This window comes from Colossoma macropomum, unplaced genomic scaffold (genome assembly GCF_904425465.1).
Source record: "Colossoma macropomum unplaced genomic scaffold, Colossoma_macropomum, whole genome shotgun sequence".
NCBI lineage: Eukaryota > Metazoa > Chordata > Actinopteri > Characiformes > Serrasalmidae > Colossoma > Colossoma macropomum.
This window is the reverse complement of record NW_023494810.1, coordinates 23,959,390-23,983,219: the sequence shown is the minus strand read 5'-3', so window position 1 is coordinate 23,983,219 and position 23,830 is coordinate 23,959,390. Positions and strand designations below refer to the sequence as shown.

The 23,830-nt window shown below is 41.2% G+C and overlaps 1 protein-coding gene across 2 annotated transcripts; it reads left to right on the top strand.

Annotated features, from left to right (window-relative positions):
- The first annotated feature begins 1,311 nt into the window (after positions 1-1,311).
- Positions 1,312-21,575, top strand: tmcc1b (transmembrane and coiled-coil domain family 1b). 2 transcript variants are annotated; one of them, XM_036559247.1, is made up of 8 exons: positions 1,312-1,379; positions 2,523-2,709; positions 6,947-6,990; positions 9,739-10,004; positions 15,346-15,777; positions 17,003-17,496; positions 19,194-19,329; positions 20,225-21,575. In XM_036559247.1, exons 4-8 carry the CDS (start codon positions 9,780-9,782, stop codon positions 20,537-20,539), a joined length of 1,602 nt encoding a protein of 533 aa, XP_036415140.1. In that variant the 5' UTR covers positions 1,312-1,379; positions 2,523-2,709; positions 6,947-6,990; positions 9,739-9,779; the 3' UTR covers positions 20,540-21,575. The 2 variants fall into 2 exon arrangements, with proteins under 2 accessions (XP_036415140.1, XP_036415141.1); XM_036559248.1 differs by lacking the exons at positions 1,312-1,379; positions 2,523-2,709; positions 6,947-6,990; positions 9,739-10,004 and adding an exon at positions 12,933-15,022.
- Positions 21,576-23,830: the final 2,255 nt, after the last annotated feature.

Sequence of the window (23,830 nt, the reverse complement as noted above, 5' to 3'; positions counted from 1 at the left end):
CCTGCCCGTCCACGGGTCCCTCCTAAGAGCTCCACAGCTGCTCCCCAAAGTACTGGCCCAACTTCTACAGCTACAACACCTACCAAAGCTAGTGCTGATCAGCTTTGGTATCCTTATCGCTATGCAGTGCCTAGGCCTTGGCCATTTTACTCTGGTTATCCAGGGGCCCCTACTAAGAGCCCCACAGTTTCTCCAGAAACTACTGCTCCAACAACTACGGTCACAACAGTTAAACCTCCCAGTGATGATCAACAGCTTTCATATCTCTTCCCCTGGCTGCCTGCAGTGTATGATCCTTCAGTTCCCATGCTTTCACAGAGTCTCCCAGTATCTGCCCCTGCCAGGAGTCAAACAAAACAAATGCCTTGGATATTTGACCCTCGCAGACATTCTGAGAAAGATCAAAAACACTCATTGCCAGTAGATGATGCTTTAGCAGTTTCTCAAAGTGCCCCTTTCTCCAGAACTGGAGCTGATCTTCAACCAGTGTACCCTCATCAGAAATGGTATTACCCCATGTACCAATTGCCTTATGCTTCACAGCAAAAACCAGCATCTTCAGTGGTTAATCCTTCCACGGCTGTAAGACATGATCAGCATGGGGTCCCCCAGCTGTATTCCCTGTACTATGCCCCACCTAAGCAGTCCTCAAGGGATATTGGGACATACCCCTTAATGTCCAAGCCTGCCTATGATCAGGTCTCTGCCAGTCGGTGGTGGAAATCTGTTGCCTATCCTGTCCAACTTTCTCCCCTACTGGTCAAAGCGCGGCGAACAAACAGAGAAAGTGACTTGACCCCTACTGAGAATGTGACCTCAGCAAGGCCATGAATAGACTTTGGCAGTAGGATTTATAAACTTGCTTCTGTATCTTATTGTAAAATAAAAAATCAAATGATTGTGCTGTAGTCATGGTTTTATTTATTTATTTTATTTTTTCCTCTCTTGACCAGGAGTATAAAGCAGTTACCATGGTGATGCTTGCCTAGAATAGACTGGTGGAAGCTTTCAGACTAAACATTTAGTAGTTGTCTGTATTAGCTGGAGGCTTGGAATCAAATGGAAAGCAGTTGTTTAATGGTACATCTAAACCTAATGGAGCAAGCATCGCAGTATTATGTAGCGCTAAAATGTGAAGTATGAATTTAATTTTCCCGTCTGCAGACCCATCGTTTCGACGAGTCTATTTAAAAAGTCTTTGTGTGCTTTAAGACGAGACTGTGTTTTGGTTCACGTTCAGCGTTGGTGTGTGTGAATGTCACTGTAGAGCACACAGCATGCTTTTGGCCCCTTTGCGTCGCTCGTGCTGCTGACGTCATCGTGGGAGTGTTTCAACGGGAGAAATGAACGGTCATCGGCACAATCCTCTCAGGGCTCCTGTAAGTTTATATCGGAATATAATTATCGTTCGGCGTAGCGTAAACTCGTTCAAAATGTGTTCAGTCGCTGCTGACAAACCACTCGTTTGCCGTGGGCTTCGCCACGCCCGCCGGTTAGCGTGTCGAGTCCGCGGTCTTGCTGCCCTCGCCTGCTAACTCGACCTCCCTCCTCACTGGGTAGCTAGCAGGCTAACGCTAGCTGAGCTAGCATGTTTAGCAGCCAACGTTAGATATGGCAGCAAGTCACTTTGGGTAACCAGTCTGGCTGTTTAGTTAGCTCAAAACGAGAGCCAGGAGCATCAGTGAGGGGTCGGACATCCTGACATTTTCAGCTTGCTCGGTAAAAACACCTTAACTTGCAATACAGATGAAAACGCTGACAGAAAAAGTTGGCCTGCTGAAATATCCATTAAGTTAGATTGCCAGGTCCCCTCCCTGTCTCCTCCACATTTGCAGACTAATCGTGCTTGCTCAGGCGACGGTGGTAGTTCAAGTGCCTTCTCCGAGCTTCGAGGTCGAAATCCAGGTCCAGATACAGTTAGTGAGGCAGGTGTCTGGCTAGCTAAGGGTGGCTAATCTACTCTGAGCCACACTTCAGTCTAACAAGACGTTTCTGACACATTCATAAACTTAACTCATTTTTGTGATCATATGTTTGACTCGGTTTAATGTTTGCATTGCCTACTATTTGTCTGACATTGTTGGTTTAATCACTACTAGCCAGCTCTGGGCGTAAACTGGCCATCCGGACTAGGAGGTGCATATAACAGCCTAGCAAGCTAGCTCGGCTAGCAGTTTAATCACCAGAGACTAGTGCGTTGGTGGTATTGATATTTATGACATACGTAAGATTAGTGCAAAAAATACTGTTAATGTATGGTGAAATGATGCAGACCTGGGGAACTTATGAAAGCAGGCGTGCTTAGCTCATTTGGAACATGGCTTGTAGTGTTTCAATCACATTGAACTGCTCAAAGTCATGAATTCTCCTGCACTTTTAAGATGATCTCTGAGCCAAAATGCTTTTTGGAAACCAGACACAGAAATGCCATTTCCTTCTGTTCTTTCTATACATAAAAGGTTGACTTTTTGTGCTTGACTATCAGTGTTACATCTTGTGTCTTTTCTCTTTCCACTTTTCAGCATGTGATATTCCCCAGTTTGTCAGGCTAGTAGACTGGAGCAGCAGGTCACCCACCACCCCCGTCTGGATCGAATGCCAGTCATCGTCTATGACCTGAAGAGATTATTTTGGATTACCCCTTGGATTAATTTGTGTCATCTTTCTATGTAGAGAAGACACAGCGGGCAAACAGATGAATGGACAGAGGTAGGGTGCTGGATGGCAATTGTTTTGGCATCTATACAGAACCATCACAACACTGAGAGCTAGAGAATGCTGGCTCTTACGTGACTTGATTTCAAGCGACTTGTGTGCTCTGTTTGTGTATATTCCTGTTTCTAGTGAGTAAGGAATAAGTAAAAGTCTTTTGCAAATCTGGCATTGCTTTTGAGTAAGCAATAACTACTTGTTTAGTACAGACTGTAGCCTAATATTTGCTGTACGAGGTACTTTATCACCTCCCCTTATTATACATTTATGCTGAGATAGTGACATTATGCGCTCACAAACAGAAACCCTCACACAGACACCCAGATCTCTAGTATGACCTTGCAGAGCTGTGTGAGGCTAGGGGAGAGACTGATGGGGGAGATCGAGCTGACCCATTTCAGCCACAGAAAATCCAACGCCCTTGATGGATATGAGGGTGTTGTTGCAAGGCCCCGTTGTCATAACTGATGTAAACATGCAAGTTAACCTTAACATCTTCTGACCCTAAGTTAGGGTAAGTTGTGTTGTCGAAGTATAAATAGTTGAAACATTGTGTACTCTAGCTCAGAACTATGCCTTGAGTGGCACTCACATAAACCAATCGAGCCAGTTGCTTGTTTTCATTTACCTTTATTTCAAAGCTCCATCTCCTGCCTGATGTGGCAGTGCCTTAGGGTGTTCTGGGCGTGTTTGGGTGGGTGAAGCTGCTGCCATTCCGCATACGAAAGCTGTGCCGAGTGTGCGAGTGTGACACTTCACTGTTTGTCTGGTTAATTATGCATGGTGCACACGGACACAACAGCATCGTTGCTGCTGGAGGACTTTTGGAGACATCACGGTTCATGAATGCTGCTGTTGGTCGCCTTTATCTGATGCTCTGTTAACGACTCATAAGGGTTTGTACGGCCGACTTATAAGTGTCTTGCAGGAAGGACCAAATCAGTTATGTAGCCTTGTGCTTATATGGGAATTCCACCGATTTCTCAAAATTTCTGCATGTTTCAGTAGTTGAGATGTAAACAAAGCCATTGAGAGTGGTTTGGTGTGAACTAGTGTATTGTAGACAAACTTAGACTCTAGATTTCTTTATGGTGGTGGTGACAGGAACAAGGGGTTGTGACATCGACAATGCAATGTGACATAATTTTATTTACAATGCAGAATGACTAGTGAACCTACACATGCATGCTGAGTTTTATATGTATTGTTGATAATGGTAAAGTAGTGGTAAGTCTGAAAAAGTATGTTTTCTTTGAGGTTTGTTTTGAAGTTATAGGCCAAAACCTCAAAATAACCGGAAAACAATGCCTCAGGTTGCATATTTGTAACCATTTCCTGTAATAGTTTCCTGTGATGTAGTTTTTACAAGCGTTAAATGCTTCAGACATCTGGTTCCTTTTGCCACTGTGAACAATTCTGCCTCAGTACTTTTTCTAGAGCAGAGCATTTCACATGAAACTACTGAATGACTTTGTTTACTTCTTAAACATTTACTTATGTAGAGATTTTGAAAAACTGGTAGAATTCCCCTTTAAGAATTTATGTAGGGCTGTCACTATTAATTCTATAAATAATTTAGTAATCAACTGTTTATCTTGACCATTAATCTGATTATTTATTTAACTGAACAATAACAAGCCATGTACAGCCATTCAGAGAGTTATATATAATATATATTCACACACACACATAAAACACTGCGGCAGAAAATGCATCTGTGTTAGTCATTGCTGATTTATTGAGAAGGTAAATTTTATTTAATTATATTTCTTGTTTTATTGAATAATGGACTTCAGTTGATTAATTGTAACAGCAGCTTCGTATTGTGGGAATATAAACATGGACTCTTACTCTGCAGAAAGAGTAGATGAATAATCAACCTTGACTCATCCTGGCTGTTGACTGTGAGCTGTTTGTACGAAATTGGTCCGCTGTTTGTTCTTTCAGTCAGGTGAAGGCCTCTGGTTTGGCCGGTCCATGTTTGTCCCGCTGAAGTGCTCTGTTTGAGTTCAGCTTGTCCTGTCGCTCTATGGGTGTTTAGCGTAGCCATGAATGCGTGGCTGCTTTGACCACCGCAATCTCTGTGAGAAGAGTAGGGATCATTTGCATGTTTAGCCCACAAGTTTAATTCAGCTGATAGGTGACCCTGAGGTGAGGAGAGCATAATACTATGATGAACTAAAATGATTTGATTGTGCTGTTGTACCACAGCAGCGTTGCAAGAAGCTATGTGTTTGTGGGAGGAAGCAGAATAAAGAGGATTATAGCAGGCCATCTCTCGCTCTCTCTCTTGCTCTCTCTCTCTCGCTCTTCCTCTCGCTCTCTCTAGCGCGCTCTCTCTCGCGCGCTCTCTCTCGCTCTCTTTCTGCCAGTCTCGCTTTATCTTAGACTTGTCTTAAGCTACAGCTCCACTGTCAGACAGAGCAGACCAAGGCTTTACACACCTGAACACCTGGGCCTTTATTCCTAAGCAGTTTTGGCGCATGAGTGTTAACATAGGACCAAATTCGTAGCCTGTTTACAGTGATCCTACTTCAACACTTCTAATCTGAGATGCTTTATTAACATCTGCCTGGAACGTCTAGAATTTTCAGGCAGTGAAGGGGCAGTGCGCTTAGAAATCTGCAGGACTGTGGAAGAATGTCAGTTTGTTGAGTCTCACTGGGGAGCCCAGGCTGGTGTCTGTCTGGCCTGCAGTGGGGTCAGCGCGACTCATTGCAGCAGCTGACCCACACCGAGAGCTCTTGCAGCTGCAGGCACATACGACTGCAGGAGAACCACAGAGAACAGCGGGGCCTTCATACTCAGGTCTGTTTTGTTCACTGTTCTCTGTTAAAAGGGGCTGTATCCTACGTTTTTCGTGTATTGAATCTTCCCCATGACACTGGATTGATGTCTTAAAGATTAATTTTGTTCATTTTTACATGATATTTTTCAACTCTTTGTCCCTTAGAATTAGAAAGGCTGTGCCTTCAAGAAGAATATATGTACATGTTCGCTGTTTTGATTTGTTGCCGTGCATAGTGCCCTGTTCAAAAAGCAGACCGGCTGAAACTTAGAATCGCCTTTGCCTGAAGTTTAGATGATAAAGATTCAAATCTGAGGGAGTGAAGTTGAGCAACTCGCACTGTAGGAACCAAATGACAAAAGCTGTTCTGTGGTGTTTGGATCTGTAGCCTGATTGGCTAACTTAACGTTAGCTTAGCGAGCAGACCCATACAGCGCTACACACCACAGTTGAGCTTTGACAGTAAAACTAACCAGGTAACAATTATGAGAATGAAAATGAATGAATGAATTAGAAAATACAAAGTGAAGTGGAAGAAAAAAGTTGGTGTGGTTGGAGTACGAGTTTGAGAAGTGTGATGTTGATGTGATGTTCTGTCTAACATGTTATCAGTTTTCATGACCGGCAGACCCAAGTTCATTTTTTAACTTTGTAGAAAACACCACAAGCTTGATATCAATATCCACAAGCAGGGCTGCAGCTTTCAACATGATCTTTAGCAATCCCAGTAATAAAACTGCAGGTCCTATTGATCAATGTGTGTTTGTTATAGAGGTGGGTCAGTAGTGATAATAAGAATGAGAGAAATCTGATTCTGATTTAATGAACCTGACTATATCATGTTATTCCCTGGTTTGACTGGTATAATGAAGAAAAAATGGAGTGGAAGTGTGGGAAACTTAGCAAAAAGCAACAACTGACTGGTTTTTGGTGCTGAAGCTTACTTGTTAGTTGTAAATATGATGTATATGCGACAAACATGCTTCTGTAATTCTGGTCACAAATTCTTAATTGTGGCTTGAGTGGCAAGTACAGATTTTTATATCTGTCTACCCCTGGCTGAAATGCTCCTTCAATGTGACTGGACAGGGCTACACCTTTGTAGGCTTTGTAGGTAGACATATGTAAATATGTTGGTTACCATAATAAATAATCAAACACGCTGAAGTCACAACAGATACAGGCTTAATTTCTGTATATAGACTGGGGAGTGAATGGTAAATCTGAAACTTCAGTAGTGTTTACATACTTCATCCAAGTCTTTTGTTTAAAAAGGGAGGGAGATTCTGTTTTCCATGACATAGGCCTTCATGGATGCACTGATTTCTGTGTAGAAACAGAGTAGGCTGGTTATTGGATGACTTGTATCTGCGTGTATGTGTGTCTTATCTTTTTCTTTGGTTTGAGTCCAGTGAGTCTGACAACTGCGTCCATTTTCTTCCACAGCTATTCTTGAATTGAGAGCCAGAGGAGGCCGGGCTGGACTGATGGTAAGCAGCACACTCTGTCTAGGTCTTTTTCTCTCCCCACTGTCAATCTTCTCTCTGTTTCTTCTATTTTAGTCATTCTCTTCTCTCTTTTCTGCTTTGTGTATTACCTGGTACTCAGTCTGTGTTCCTGTCTTTGTTTATTGCTAACCATTTCTAAGAAAGATTGTTCATAGCTGTACTGTGTGGGTAGATGTTTTCTCTGCCTTGGATTCTATGAAGAGGATGTTTAGCCTTGTTTTACAGGACCTAATGACAATGTAACATAACACCACCACCTCTGAAAAAGTGTAAGATTAAGTGTGTGATGTTTTGCACTTGATGGATGAGAGCTTGGCCAAAAGGGTACCAGAGCTGCTGTCTCTCCATATCTTCAGCGAGAGATTGCCGTTAAGTGTTGGGCACCCTGCCTCAGTTCACTCCACTTTTTCAGTTTACACTCCACTCAACCCACATGACTCACGGACACCCAACACACCACTCTGTCACCCTAGCTTGTGTTCATGCTTTTGACGTCATCCTCAAGGTTATTTAACAATGAATTTCTGCAGTGAACCTCACCAAAGGGCTCTACTTTGGTTTGCATTTTTAGAGCCTGCTTTACAAGGCTTTTTCTGACAAAATTGAATGTTGATCTCGGTTAAGATTATGCATATTTTATAGTGATGCACCGAAATAAAAATGCTTGGGCAAGATGCACTCGGCCAAATGGGAAAAAAAGCTTGCATAAAAGAAACTGTTGGTTGTCCAAGGCAATGAATTCTAATATTTTTTTTACTTGGCACTGAATAAAAACTAAGACTACAGATAATGTTGTATGCTATTAACGAGTGGAAGGGTTGGCTTATATAAATATCAAGCGATCTATTTCCTAAATGTTAAACACTGCTGCTAACTAGAAAAGCAGAGCTGGTTAGCATTAGCTTAGCTAGCATACTAACAGCTCTGCTTACCACAAACATGTTCATTTAACTAAACTACTGCCACAAGTTTAGATGATAAAGGTTAAAATCTGAGTGAGTAAAGTTGAGCGTAATTAAACCTGTTCTATGGTGTTTGGGTCTGTAGTCTGATCGGCTAATTTGATGTTAGCTTTGTAAGGCTACAGACCAAAATAGTTCCACAAACCACAGTACAGGTTTAATTCTGACTAACCTGTGCTGTGTGAAAGAGGTGTAGATGATAAAAACGAATTTCTGAAAGAACTAAAGTCAAGTGGCTTGTGTCTGGAGTGACAGAAAACTGACGTCAAACCTGTTCTGTGGTGTTTGGGACTGTAGCATTTTGGCTAAGCTGACGATAGCTTAGTTAGCAAGCCAAACATGCCACATACCAGAGCACAGGCTTGGTTCCAGCTAACTCACGACACCTGTTTAGAGACTGTGAGTGCAAAGTTGAATGACTGGTGTTAGAGTAGAAGCTGAGATAAAACGTGTTCTGTGGCCACCACTGAGCCACTATCATGCTTAGTTTTTCTGGTGTAAACAGTAATTACAAATGGCTGATCTCATGGAAACTGTGAAATCGGCCATGTGGACATATATCACTCTGTGCTGAGTGGCGCAAACGAGTGAAAGGAATTTGAAAGAAATTTGAAACGCTTTTTCTCTTCTTGATTCTCATTTAAGTTATTTGAAAGGCTAAAATTTTGACGCTTTCTTGTAGGTCTATTTAATCTAAAATTTTCAGCTTTTCTCTTTTGGCCATTGTCAACAGTGCCATATTTGTTCATTTTTATCTGAAAAAAATTATGTGGTTGAGGTTTCGGTGCATCCCTAATATTATGCATATAGATAAATTATGTGTGTGTATGCAGGACAGTGTTTCTCTTGAAACAATTGAGAAAGAGACCCTGTGAACATTTCAGAAATTCTCATTGCTTTAATTATTTTGCAGTTCTTTTGTCACCTCACCACCCATAACTGTAGATTGCTTAGTAGAGTGTGTTGTTGTTAATGTAGTAATTGTAGTGATAGTGGGTTGGCTTTAAGAAACCTACAGGTTTGGCTTGTTTATTCTGTGACTTAAGACTCTGCTTACAGGATTGAGTCATATCCTAATGACATCAGTTGAGGAACCTGACACCTTACAATAGGATTAGGTAAAAGCCACACCCCTGTCTCTCAAAGCCAACCTGACGTACTGCTGCTTTTGTTTTAGTTTGAGCTCTTCTGTAGTTGCTGCTTGTGTTTCATCACTCAGAGCTGCATGTCATAATCCATTTTATTTTCCTTCTGTGGTAGACGAGCATGACTTTGAGCCAATCCGCTGATGCATGCACGCTCGCAGAGTCCACCTGAGCGCCAGCCTCCCTGCTGCTTCCTGGCTTTGAATCAGCCTGTCAGAGGGCTAGTGGAGGCGGGGCTTAGTTAGACCCCGCCCCCGTACTGACCCTCTGAGTGAGACTGGCGCCCCTGATGGATCAGGGTGGTAGTGAGCAACCTGGTGCAGAGGAACCTGACTCTGGGGGTCGAGCGGAGCCGGAGGTGGGCAGGAGGGCTTCAGAGCCCGAGCATGGCCTGTCCAAAATTACTCACAATGCCTTGGAGAACATGGGCGTGCTGGGCCATGGCCTGAAGCAGCTCTTCCAGCCTCAGCGGCGGCGCTCGTCCGTCTCTCCGCACGACACCGCCGCTTCCTCTGTTGGCCCTGCCTCTGAGGCCGCGGAGGCGGGGCCAGAGTTGGGGGAAGCGTCCGCCCCCAGCGCCACCACCTCCGACTCTGACGCCCCCGCTTCCGCCCCCCCTGCAGCTCTGAGCCGTGTGCTGCAGCAGATCCGAGGTGCCCCCCCCATGATGAAGAGAGGGACCAGCCTGCAGAGTCGCCGCAGCAAGGCAGGGGGGGGCGGGGAGGCCCCCCAGAAAGGCAGCCCCCAGATCCACAGGCGTAGTACCCAGGAGGCTTTGCTGCAAGCAGGACGCCCGCGCTCGTCCTCCACCACGGACACACCCAGCAGCCCAGCACTGGCCGACATGCTGCTGACCTCTGGGTACCACTCCACTGAGGAATCAGACCGAGTAAGTAGTAAAAGGCCCTTGTGAATTGATTTCTTTGTTTACTGTGCCCAAGGTGAGGTCCTTTAATTACAGATAAAGCTTTTAGAGACATTTTACTAGGCATAGATCAGGTTCAACGCAGGAGCGATTCCTTATGGAGCATAGGATTTGTCTTTACAGGGCATTTCGGTATAAAATTTTAATATGTTACTTGTTGATATGCAGTATTCTGTAGAGCAGCATTGTATAATCTCATTGGTTTGACAGAATTCACAGTTTTATGTACTGTTTTCATGTTTGCATCATCAGTGTTCTCTCACTACAAAACCCAGCATGCATTACGTGAATAAATTATACAACTATTGTGAATCCTTGTGGTGTCAGTCAATCTTGACTGCTAGCCTAGGCACAGATGTGTAGGCTAATACAACCAAGCACTTTGCTGTTCAAATCCATGAGATTCAGCTAATTGGCTAGTTATTAAGTATTTCGTTAATTTTTAGCAGCTATTGTAGAACAGAGAAAACATGAGACACTGCACAGCTGTAGATCTGCAGGACTGGAGCTGACAGCTACTGGCTTAAATATGCAAAGGAGAACAGGCAGCTGAACTTATCACATCTTGTGTCTTTTTGTTAAGTGTTTCTTTTCCACCTGGTCTAAAATAAACATATTATGGGTTTAATGATGTCTTTCAATGGCAGCCTTCCAAGAAGGCTTATTCTAGGTTTAGATTTAAGAACGTGAACAGGAATATACCAGTCCCTCTCAAAAAAATTTAATTTGTAGAGAAAAGGTGATTTAATCCCAGGAAGTAATACAAGTAATATAGTAATTAGCACAAATAATAGTTGTGCCTTAGTATGAATACCTGTGTTTTGCTAGTCATGCACTTGCTAGTTATTTTATTCTGCATGAAACTGTAGCCTTTGTTATATAAGTTTTAATGTGTGCGCAGGTTAGCACGTTCTTAGCACGCCCTATTTACTTCGTGTTATGCCAGTAATGTCTCTGCGTTCTCTTTTCTGTAGTCAGTCGCTTGTGCAGTTGTTGTTGTTGTTGTTGTTGTTGTGTTTTTTTTTTTTTTTGAGGCATGAATCAAATAGAAGATTGTGGTGGCACTAGTGGATTTTGGATGTGCCTGTGAGTGTCTGCCCTTGTGCGTCATAGCAGGTTGCCTGAATCTTCTTTTTACTATGAGCTTCTCACAGAAGCCTTTAGGCTCTGATTATTCCGATTATACTCCAGGATGGATGGGCCAGGATGACAGTGCTTGCAGGTCAGGGAGCTTGTGTGGCGGGTCACTATGTTCTCTAAGCCTTGCTAAATTTAGCTTTTTCTGGAAGCTCTCCGGGTCAGTGAACTCATGTAGGCAGTAGTAAAAACCAACGCCTTGCGCGTTTTGTTTTCGGACCAGGACGTGGCATCTGGCTACCTGTACGCTCTCTTTGTCCTGAAGGATTTAGCCCTTGGATGTGTTTACCCATACAAAGCAGGTGTTGCCGCTTCATTGTGCACTGGAGATGAAAAGTAGAGTCTTTGTCATGCTGACAGTGGTCTTTCTATAGCTGAGAGAGAGCTCCGTCATGTCTCCGCCTAGAATATGTCCCTTCTTCTTTCAGTATATCTTTGAAAGACATGAACAAAGCTGTTATACAGCATGATAATAATCAGGATGAAATGCATGGTGTAGTTGCTTCAGTACTCTAGTTTCTCCAGCTAAGCATATTCAGCAGACGTACTGAGGAGTCTGGTAATATGACAGAGTCATTTGACTCACCTGAATCTACGAGGGCTTGCTGTAGTCATGCAGAAGGTCTGTGCTTCTTCTTACCCAGTGGAATGGCATGCTCAAGTGTTGTCAGTCTTTCCAGAGCCTACATGTGAGCCACTAACTCGTTGGAGTAGGGGGGCGCAGTAGTCAGTGCATTTTTTTCTGTACTGTTTGTTTACACTTTGCTATTTCAAATTAACATATATATCACAGATTTGGTTTTAGCAGTCTGCATATAGCCTTCGAAGTATCTACATGAATTAAAGTTTCATTAATCAGCTGCCTATCACAAGCACTCAGTGGCTGTACCGTCAAGCTGGATCCTCAGCAGAAGTATTTTTGAGGTGAGGAATAGCCCATATCAGCCTGCAAGTCAGCTCTTTAAGAGGCTTTAACACTCGCCTAATCAAACTGAACTGTGGGGTCTGAGATAACAGCACCAGGGTCAAGGCGAAAAGCCTCTCTGGATCAGCCGGGTGTGAAAACCTTGTTTATAGGTACACAAGTGCAGAGTCAGGGGTACACGTAACGTCTGCAGATATGGTCAGGGTCCTATCACACTGTTAAGGTGATGAGTGATTTATTGTCAAATGACATAACATTGGTTGCTACAGCAAATAATTACTGGCCTTGTATTCGTAATTCAGTTCTCTGTGCTAGGGCACCCCTGATATGAGCATTTTGTGGCTGATGCTCATTTTGAGGGGCTAAAAATTCCAACAACAGATAGTGTGGGCAGGTAAAACAACATATTCATCTTTTAGAAGTTATTTTTTACTAGTCGTCCAGTAGTTTTAGTTAAACAGTGATTCACTGACCGATATGAACTCAAATAAATAACAGAAATTCTTAAAGAACATAAGTAAGTGGGGCGGGGCTACCCAGAATTCTGTGTAGAATTCTGTGAGGTTTCTGAAAATTACTTGTTATGTTTCAAACTTTGCTGTTTTATAATAACAGGTATTTTGGGTTATTCTCATCTCATGCTGAAGGTTAGGTTTGGATCCTTTTATATATTTTATTTAAACTTTTTATGCTTTGTTATACTTACCATGATGATGTATTGTGTTCAGGTTTACCAGTTTGGCCTGAATTACTGTGATATAGTAGTAGATGTATTTATATCTATGATCAGTGGCACAACCGTGTAAGGTTTTGTTCTATCAAAAGGGGGGTTCAAATCCTCCAGCCAGTAAATCGGTCAAAAATATTGTATTTAGTATATAGAAATCTATATAATGTAGTCCTATCGCTATTTTTAGTACTGTGATGGATCATACACCGTCTTTTATTTATACAGTTATTGAGATTGACCTATCTGTCATTACTGTACCTGTCACTATTGCTAGGGTAAAAAGGTTGTTGTAGGTGGAAAGCTTCACTAATGAAAATAATTTAAGTGTAGATATCAGTCTGCTTCATAACAGTAATATCTGGATAAAGATGCCAAGACTACTCTAGCCGAATATTTTAGCATGTAGGCAGAGCTAGCTTTGTGATGTACTATATACCAAAGTTTTGTACAGTCATTTCAAAGGGTCGTAACCACTGACATTTCAGAAGGACATCACCAGCCTGGTTAGCCCCAAGCTTTTTTTAAAAGCCAGAAATTTAACCTTGCATGGATTTGTCATTGACAGCAAAAAGAAAGAAAATAAGCTACTGTATACAGTGCAACGTTTAAGGTAACGATTGCATAGGTAACATGGTTAAAACATTTACTTACTAAAGTTAGTTTCAGCTGAACCATCTGCACAGCATTAGCTTTTCACACACTCGTGTAGAGTCACACTGCTTATTATTAGTCAGTCAAACCAGCTCAGATTACAGACTGTTAATGTGTGATATAGATGAAGTTGCTCAACTTTTAGCACACGTGACTTTTAGAAGTCACCCAGGCACATGTTTTGACCAAAATATATCCAGGCGCTCTGCTAAAGAGCTGAAAAGCGGTTAGCACTGGTTGCTAAGCAGTGATTGGGGTTGACTAAAGTAAAAAGGGGTGGGTCTTGCATGTCTGATTGGCTTAGTTGCTGATGTTGGCAGTGCAGTCATACCCCTGCTCTGTAGTATGGTACACAGCTTTTATTGCATACTGAATGCTGTACTGTATACTACTGATGATGAGTAGCATGCAGTATACAGTATATACTGGTGCACTGTGCACAATACTTATTGTTATTATTGTTGTTACATTAATCTCACTACAAATTGGGTCTTGTTGATCAACTGCATAGCAAATCAAATCCAAACAAAATTCTAAACTAGACAGTTACTTTACCTTACAAGTCCCTTAACACCAGTCACTTGTTCTGCATAGGGCAAGACAGAGCTTGGAATTGAAGTCTGTTTTATGACCTCAAACCGCATACTAACAATTTATGTGGCATCTAATTATAAATGTGGTAATATATACTCACAGTAGTTGGTTCAAGACAAATCAGAAGGGTTGCAGTAGCACTATGAAAGCTTTTGTAGGCCAGGCAATAGACTCTTTGTGTCAGTGGTTCCCTCCCTTCCCTCGGTTTCCTTCTGACCGACTGTAACCCAGGCTAGCATTACATTCAGTAGATAATCAGATCTACCTCTCGATTTCTGTCCAGAGGATAATTTGCTTTTTATGCCTTCATGAAGTATATGGCTGTGTTATCTTGGACTTCAGCTAAGTAAGAGTAGAGAGAGGCCTTCTGTTTTGATGAAAGCTTTGGTTTATTGATTTTTCTCAGTGTACTTGGAGAAAGCGAGTTGGTGCTTTTGGCACATTGGTTCATTTACTGGAAGGCTGATGTGTTCCTGTCTTATCTTTTGATTAATGAAGGCAATATTCCTGATAACTGGGTTGGATCTTTTTGTTCTGCATGTGTGCGTTCATCTGTGTGGATGGTCATAGTTCAACTCAAGCAGAACATGTCTATCCTTAGCATTTCACACAATTTATTTCCTAATGATTTTGTAAGTAGCTCTTTTTAAAATTTATATTTCAAATGAATTTAATAATTTTTACTGTTCTGTTTTATTATTGCTTGATCTGAGCATTTCCTGATTTCTTTCTCCTCCAGATTTGATGTAGAGCAGTATGCCAGTTCTTTATCAGTGATATGAGCTTCAGCCATTATCTCTGAGCATTTGAGGACTCTTGTCATAGTGCAGAGGTCCAAACAGTCAATAGTCTCTCCACAACTGCAGGGCCACAGATACAGTATATGAAAGGGCGGCTGCAGGGTTCTCCATTATGGCTTGTGACGGGAGCGAGCTCAAACTTATGGTGACTTCTCAGTCAGTTACTGTGGTTTTTCAGTTAGTGAGGGTGTATGAGAGCTGGAATGACTCTACTAATGAAGAATAGAGAGGGTACTTTATATGACAGTGAGCTAGGGGGGTAAAATCGATGTGCAAGCTGTTTTGTGTGTAGAATTATATGTACTGTGGTATTGCTAGTGTCAAAAAGATATACATGCAGTTGTGTTTTAATTTTGACTGAATCTGATGGTTTATCTCTGTTTCTTTTGTCTTCTGTCTCAATTCTACTCTAATCTTGATCTTCAACACCACCTTTCTGTTTTTCTTTCTATTTGTTCTTTCTTTCAGGTGGATCGTCTGGAGGTGACCGGCCCAGCTGTATCACCCAACGCTCTGTCCAGCAGCTCGGACGGTGGCCCGTATGGTGTGGACTCTGTGGACGGCACCCCAGACCCACAACGTACCAAGCAGGCCATCGCCCAGCTGCAGCAGAAGATCCTCAAGCTGACTGAACAGATCAAGATCGAGCAAACTGCCCGTGACGACAATGTGGCTGAGTACCTGAAGCTGGCCAACAATGCTGACAAACAGCAGAGCGCACGCATCAAGCAGGTGTTTGAGAAGAAGAACCAGAAATCAGCTCAGACCATCCAGCAGCTGCAGAGGAAGCTGGAGCACTATCACCGCAAACTTAGGGAGGTGGAGCACAACGGGATACCACGTCAGCCCAAAGATGTACTACGGGACATGCACCAAGGGCTAAAGGACGTTGGGGCCAAGGTAGAGCTCTTTCTACTGACTTTATGTAAAATATAGTTATGGGTTGTTGTGGTGTGAATGTATTCATTTACATGAGAAATCTGCCAATCTTTCAACATGACTGCATAGTTCAAAGATTGAGATGTACATAAAGTCATTCAGAGTGGTTTGATGCGAAATGGTTCACTGTAGAGAAACTCACGGACTTGGATTTTTTACACAGTGGTGGAACCAATGTCTACAACACAAATAAAGCCGTTTTATTTATTATGGCAAAACAGCAGTAAATCTCAAGATAAAAAGTTTTCTTTGGGTATTAAGTTTCCTCACAACAAGCTGCATGTATGAGTGAGTGTATTTTAAAAAATGTTTTGTGCAAAAACATTATCGTAAAAGTTTGTCTCGGGCATCAGGCAGTGTATTAGGAACCATTTTGTGTAAAGGAATGGAAAAAGTTCTGTAAGGTAGCTTTTAGAGCATTAAACCCTTCAAACGTTTGATTCTTGTCAGCACCACTGTGAACAATTTTGACTCAGCAGAGCATTTCACATCAGACATATATAAAAATATATTGTAAATGATGCTGTATTATTTGAGGGTCAGAAAGTCATGAGGTAACACTCATAAATCTTCAGGAAGCCTAGACATGCCCAGCCATGTTGTGTGGATCCACCACCCTGCAGACTTTGGTCACAACCCTTTTGTGATGCACCTGATCCAGTTAAGCAAGGTCTTCAGGTGCAGCTTATTAGGGCAAAGGGCAGTAGATAATTGTTGTAAGTCAGCTCAGCGTAGTTGATCTCTAGGAACAAGGCTTGGCAAACCTGATATAAACAACTAAGCAAAGATATGCAGTGTGATATGTTACCACTGTCTTCTTTTCTTGTCTCTGAGCTGTTAAGGTCAAATAGACTTGCTTATGTGTTTTTTTGATACTGTATGACATACTGCTATGGACAAAAAATAGATACATTTCAGGCTTTAAATGGGTTCCTCCGTCATTTTAGCTATGTGTTGTACTTTGATACGTTTTTGTAGACGTCACACATTGCCAGGAACGGAAAACATTTACGTGTTAGATTACTTAACTCTTGAGGCAATTGAGATGATTTATGCATGCAGTTTGCATCAATGTCATGTTAGTATTGCTTTCTTTTATTATTTTTATTGAGGTTGTTGTTATGGTTTTATGAGTTACTGAAAGTCATAAAAGTCCTTGCTTTATAACATCACTTCTCTGTTACAGGTGACGGGTGGCCTTTCCAGCTTCTCCCAGGCCACTCACTCAGCAGCGGGTGCCGTGGTGTCCAAACCCCGTGAGTTTGCCTCTCTCATTCGCAACAAGTTTGGCAGCGCGGACAACATTTCAGCCTTGAAGGACTCTCTGGATGAGACTCAGGGTGATGAGACCATGTCGGGGGCGGGGCCGTCAGGAGCTAGAGCCCTGGCACCTGGCCAGTTGCAGTCCAGTCCCAAGTATGGCAGTGAAGACGACTGCTCCAGTGCCACTTCAGGTTCAGGGGGGGCCAACAGCACCACAGGGGCTCCAGGAGGTCCCCCTAGCTCCAAAGGCAACACCCTGGAGCTTGGCCAAAGCTCAGGCTTCGATGCACTGTTTCACGAGATTCAGGAGCTGAGAGAAAACCAGAGTAGATTGGACGAGTCATTTGATAGCCTGAAGAGCCACTATCAGAGGGACTACACCCTCATCATGCAGGCTCTGCAAGAAGAGCGATTCAGGTACACACCCCCTAGGAACACTCACATACTTGGGAGGGCTGAGAGACATATTTAATTTGAATTAACTTTAGTTTCTTTTATGTTCAGGTTGGCAGGTCTAAACTTTATCTAAATTTACATTATCCATTCATCTGGCCACACATAAACAAAGAAACAAGAATATGGGTATAAATAAAATAAAAAGCAGGCTATGAATCTGAATTTAACATACACTAACATACACAAACATACCCTGGCTACTACAGAAGCTAGTACTACAGCCTGTCATTAAAAAAAAAAGAATTTTCTTGAATGAATGAGTTTTGAAACAGGAGAATTTGATATTCTTTGCAAACATTTGATAAAGTTAACAACATACCATTCACTCCCCTGTCCATACGATCTCTGTATTTAAGCTAAGCTGCAACTAAGCAGCATTTACATATACCCACCTGTCCAGCCACCTACAGCAGTTAAGCCCTGCTAATTCATGCTGAAGTTACAGGAAGTGAATTAGCCCAGACTGCTTTTTAAAAGAAGCACAATACAGGGCAGCAAATCAGAAGAGAGCTCATATATCAGCCTTAAAAGCACAGCGACAAAAACACCCTGTTTAATTCTAGGGGATAAAGAGATGTTGGAAAATGCTCTTGTATAAATTAATTATATCTTGTTAGTTCATAAAACCACATGTATGTTATAAGCAGGGGTGGTCTTTGCACTAAACAAAAGTAGGCAGCTTCTTAGGGCCCCATGAGCCAAGGGCTCTATGAACATATAAATGGATATTCTGTAAATGTTGATATTAAATAACCTATTCTAAAATACATAGAATATCTGTTTGATGCGATTGATTTCAGCAGTTTCAATGCAGCCCCAACCATCAGTCATGATTATTGTGGTCTATTCTGCATTGTTACATGATGACACAACTGCATAAAGGCAGACTGGTATGAAAAAGGCAGTTAACCGTCAATATGCATCATATAGAGGAAGTTTTAAGTGTTGAGAAGGAAAATCAAATAAAGTAATCCAAGTGCAGCAGAAAAACAAAAAAAGAGGGAGGAAAGCAAAAAGTTTGTCACTTCACTCCCAGAGTGAACTTCATTTTTTCAGTCAGAACACAATACTGTACATAATGCTAGTGTTAACGTTAGTGTGGGTAGCTACAGTTAAAGTAACTCAAAGTAATCTGTTACTAATTACTAGGTAGTTCTCTCAAACCGTAATGGAATCACTGATTACTTCTTGGAAATAGGATTGAGTAGTGAGATTGCTTAATTTCTGCATTACTCTGTACCAAATTATATAACTTTTTTTGGCAGATATAGGATATTTTTTTAAAACAAGCAGAATTATCTGCCAATATAGTGAAAATTTAACTTAATAAAATTACTTAAAACCAGTGAAAAAGTAGTTAAATAATATTTAAGATTATTTGATTATTTTAGGACATTTTTTGCAGTGCAGATGTATGCGTTGTTCAGGAGCCCAGGGTCTCAACTAATTTGAAAATGTGCATCCAATAGGCTCCCATTCCGGTCTTTTGTCTAGAGCCCCAGAATCACTAAGTCTGCCTGGTTATAAGTGGAAAAAAAAATAAATTAAAAAAAAATAAAATTCAAGAAGAATATAGGAAAATGGCCCTTTTCAAATTAAGACACATCACTTCCACATTCAAAGCTTGTGTTTACCAGTTTGCATTTGTGCATTGACAGGTGTGAACGTCTAGAGGAGCAGTTGAATGATCTTACAGAACTTCACCAGAATGAAATTTTAAATTTGAAGCAGGAGTTGGCCAGCATGGAGGAAAAAATCGCATACCAGTCTTACGAACGAGCCAGAGACATACAGGTACTTAACTCTCTGTATTGAGGTGTTTCCTTCAATCCTGTATCACTATCTAGTAGGAATGGACAAAAAGAGCATAAGTAGTCCTGTTTAACTGAATTACATTCAGTGCAGTGTGTGAAAGCTTAAACAAAAGTCATTGTGGTTTTCAAACCTCAGAAAAACTGAATGTTGTGACATGTATTGTGTAATGTAAAAATGTCTTCAAATCTTATATAGCACAGCTTTAAAGGAAGTCACAAGGGGGGAAAAAACATGCTAAAATATGGTGTGTGTGTGTACTTATGCGAGTCATCTTGTAAAGCCTAAAATAATAATTAAAAGTCAGAGTTGTCGGGTCAGATTTGGTGGGAGTTTTTCAGACCATATCATACGTCTTTGTGTATTAGTGTCACATGCAAAGTGTCAAAGACGGTCTGGCACAGTGTTTAGGTCTCAATTGCAAAATTAACATTATACTGATAGATATGATAACAATGGTAGGTTATTTACTTGCATCCTCTGAAGACACGTCCTTCAGTGTTACAAAATGTGCTTCTGCATGTAGCTTACAATTATACATTTCCACCAGAGAGGTTGCCAAATCCCCAAATCATACATAGAGTAGCTTTAAGTGTTGTGATGTTATATTTTTGCTGTAATGCCCACGCTTAGTATCTAGATACATAAAACATTTGCACAGACATTCCATTTGCCAGTCTTAATGTGGCAGCCCCTAAAAATGGCTTTTTAGCTGTCTCAGTAAACCTTTTACAGTGATAAACAAGAAAACGGTAAAAAAAAAAAAATCATGTTAAAATGGTGTCTAAAAAAGCAAGTTTGAATAGAAGGTTTGTTTTTATGTCAGGCTGTTTTATCCTCATATATGTTAAATGTATTTGTACCTTCTTGTCTGTAGGAAGCACTGGAGGCCTGCCAAACACGTATATCTAAGATGGAGTTGCAGCAGCAACAGCAGCAGGTGGTCCAATTGGAAGGTTTGGAGAACGCCACGGCACGCACTTTACTTGGGAAACTCATCAATGTACTTCTAGCCGTCATGGCGGTCCTGCTGGTGTTCGTCTCCACAGTGGCAAACTGCGTGGTCCCGCTGATGAAGACGCGCAGCCGCACTCTGTCCACCTTGCTCCTAGTTATCCTCCTGGCCTTTCTCTGGCGGAACTGGGAGGCCTTGTCACTGTATCTGGACCGTTTCCTGCTGCACCCAAGATGACCTGCAGGGGAAGAGCTCACATAATGAAGGGACAGAAGAGCGGGGTGTAACAAAGAGGGCAGAGACTGGTGCGCTGCCTCAGCTGCTCTGAGCTCAGAGGGACGGGGCTCAATGGAGACTGATATGAAGGGAGATCTCAGACTTTTTTTTTTTTGGTTTTTTTTTTTTGGTTTTTTTGCTATTTCCTTACCCAAGGAGTGAATTTGTTTACATTTTGATGAAGACCTTTTTTCCAGCAACAGGAAATATTGTAATGCTGAGTTTCTTTTCTTTTCTTTTCTTTTCTTTTCTTTTCTTTTGTTGTTGAAAGTGATGCAAGTTGTGTTGCTTGATGTCCTTGTAATTATCGTCAGAATATACATTTATGCAAATAACTGGGATCTGGTTTTGCAACGCGGAAATAACATCAGAGTGTTTTGAATGCAAACAGCACATATATCCTCCTCATCAGCATAACTTTGGTCACTCTCACCACTCACCCCCCCCCCTTTTAAGATTAGCTGTCCGCCGTGCTTTTAGTCTCTACTTTCCTTAACCATATTTTCCTCTCTTTCTCATCTCACAGTCTGTATTTCTCCAATTTTTTCCGCCTTTCTTTCTGCTTGTGTGCTCTTTACGTCACAGTCTTCTTTCTCCTCTTTATGATCCTTTGCTGCTGACAGGACCTCTGCATAGTCATCACTGGATGAAGGAACAGATGAGTTATGTTGGTGCACATGAGTTCCTGAGTTTGATTAGCTGGGCCTTAACGGACTGGGCCACGGAATAGGAGCATTCTTGGCCTGTGGAAAACCCAGGCTGCCTCGCCTCGCCTCCTCATCTCTAGCCCCGTGTCCCGTGCCCCTGTTGGCCTGCTCTCATGGAGGCACTCCCTCCAAATCGTGAACAGAATGAACATACTTGAAGAGCTAGAAAGGCTCAAAGACTCTCAGTGCTTCCGTACTGTTTCTTATAGCGACAATGAAATAGTCCTTTTTAGTTTTTATTTTTTATTTTTTAAAACTAAATGAATAAACGGGCTGTTTTAAAAGTGAAATTTTGTCCAGTGTCTGGATTTGTCTTTTTCTGTCATTTTTCTGTCTATTATCATCTTCCCTAGTCGTAGCCTTTTCTCTTGCTTGTAGGTGTTTTTTGTTGTCTTGGTGTCGGGCCAACAGCACTGTATAAATAGCCTGTATAACATTGGGACCCAAACTCTAAATGAGCACCAGCACTCAGAAGAAAATTAAAGGGCAATTCTTAATTTTTTTTTTTTTTTTTTGGTGCATTTTTCTACATAATTAAATGGTTAAGATATAAACAAATTCATTCAGAGTGTTCTGAAATGAAACAAATATGCTGCCTGACACCCAAGACATTGTTTTTTTGGTAGTTTTGATATTAGGTCATGTAGGTTCACTGGTAATTTTGGATGAACCGTAAAATGGCAATATTTGTGTTGTAGACATTGTGACCTCTGGTTCCTATCACCACCACTGTAAAGAAAACCAAGTCAGTATGTTACGCTACAGTGTATCATTTCATATCAAACCACCTTGGTATTCAACTTTAATCTGTTTGACAATACTTAGACCACTTGGGGGTGACAGTCACATTTACCCAGTATGTCTGTAAAAGTTTATTCTGGGAAATGTTATTAAGTGTATCTTTATACCTTTTAGTTTCAAGACCTCTTGAGAACCTGTTACATTTTAGAGTCAGCCACCTGAATTCCAGTCCATGAATAGGTTCTATCAATATATCTACAAAATATACTCACCTTCCACTGTATTACAAACACATTTCTTGTACTTTGCCTCATTGACCATTACATGAGCATTAGGACCTTCAATATATGTCCAAATGATTGTAGACACCTGCTCAAGCAAGATTTCTTCAGAAATCAAGGGATCAAGGGCATTAATAAGGAGTTTATCCCCTTTTGCTGCAGTAATAGTCTCTACTCTTCCGGGAAGACTTTACACTAGATGTTGGAACATTGCTGTGAGGATTTGATTGCCATCCAGCCAACAGTTCAAAAAAAAATTAAAAAATTCAGGATTCAGTAACGGATCATTGATGTAGGGATAGAGGATGGCTAACACAAGCTATGCATCAACACATGAGCTATACAGCCTCTAACTACAGCAGCATGGCAGGTATTGTAATAAAGTAGTTGGAGAGTTGGTGGTTTATGTGAAAGCACTATACTACAGTGTATATAAATATATACACTGTCTATAAATGAACTGCGGTTAAAGTATAACTAAAATATTTTTAGTTAATATTAACTAAGTAATAGTAATTTAGTAATATTTATTAAAAATATACATTCATCCCATAGACAAAGGTTTATAGTAGTACTATATGATCTTGTAGTACTGCATAATAATGATCTTTAGCATTTTTGCATACGTATTATATTCCTGTAATACTATACATGTGATTTGTGCATGAGTTTAGCATGTACAGGATAATGATGCATACATTTAGAGCATAGCTGGTCAGTAAATTTGTTGAGATGAAAACTGGCCCTGTCATTTGATCAGGGGGAGGACATACACAAGGGGACTTAATATACAAGTTGTATTGTTCTATAGTCATATACTAGTATTTCTTTTCATATGAGACAAGCAGGCAGGGGTGTTTAAGAAGGTTTTCAGTGGGGTGGCCAGGTTAGACCTAGTGATTTATTTGGATGGCAGACTGCTAGGGACAAAAAGGTGTGAGGTAACATCATGAGTATCATGAGCATAATATTTGTCTGGGTAACACGCTAACCTACTGTACCTTTAGCAGAAACCCACCACTGGATTCACCTCTGAGTGGATGAATTCCAGCCTGCATCATCAAACACACACATGTGCTCATCTGTGAACAGTATTTAGGTAATATGATAAATGATAAATTTATTTTTTGAGTTAACTTATCTTACAGTCATATAGCCTACTTCAAATAATGTAGTTCACAAAGCAGCTCTGCTGAAGAGTACAGGCCAAATTAGTAGTGTGGTTATAATGTTACATGGGAAATATATTGTATGTTTTGTTTCCTGTACTATTTCTGCTCTCTGCAGAACACTGTTAAAACCCTCAGTTACAGTAATGTTACAGTAATTCACATAAACCACAATGTGTAACAAAAAATACAGTAATAGACTGATGTAGAGTAAATGCAGTTTAAATGTTCTCTTAATGTAGAAAACTAATGTTAACTGCTTCCAAAAGCAAAATGAACAAGAATAACATTAAGGTTTTGTGCAGCGTTCATTCTCCTGTGAGATACACTGATTACCTTAGATCATGACTGACT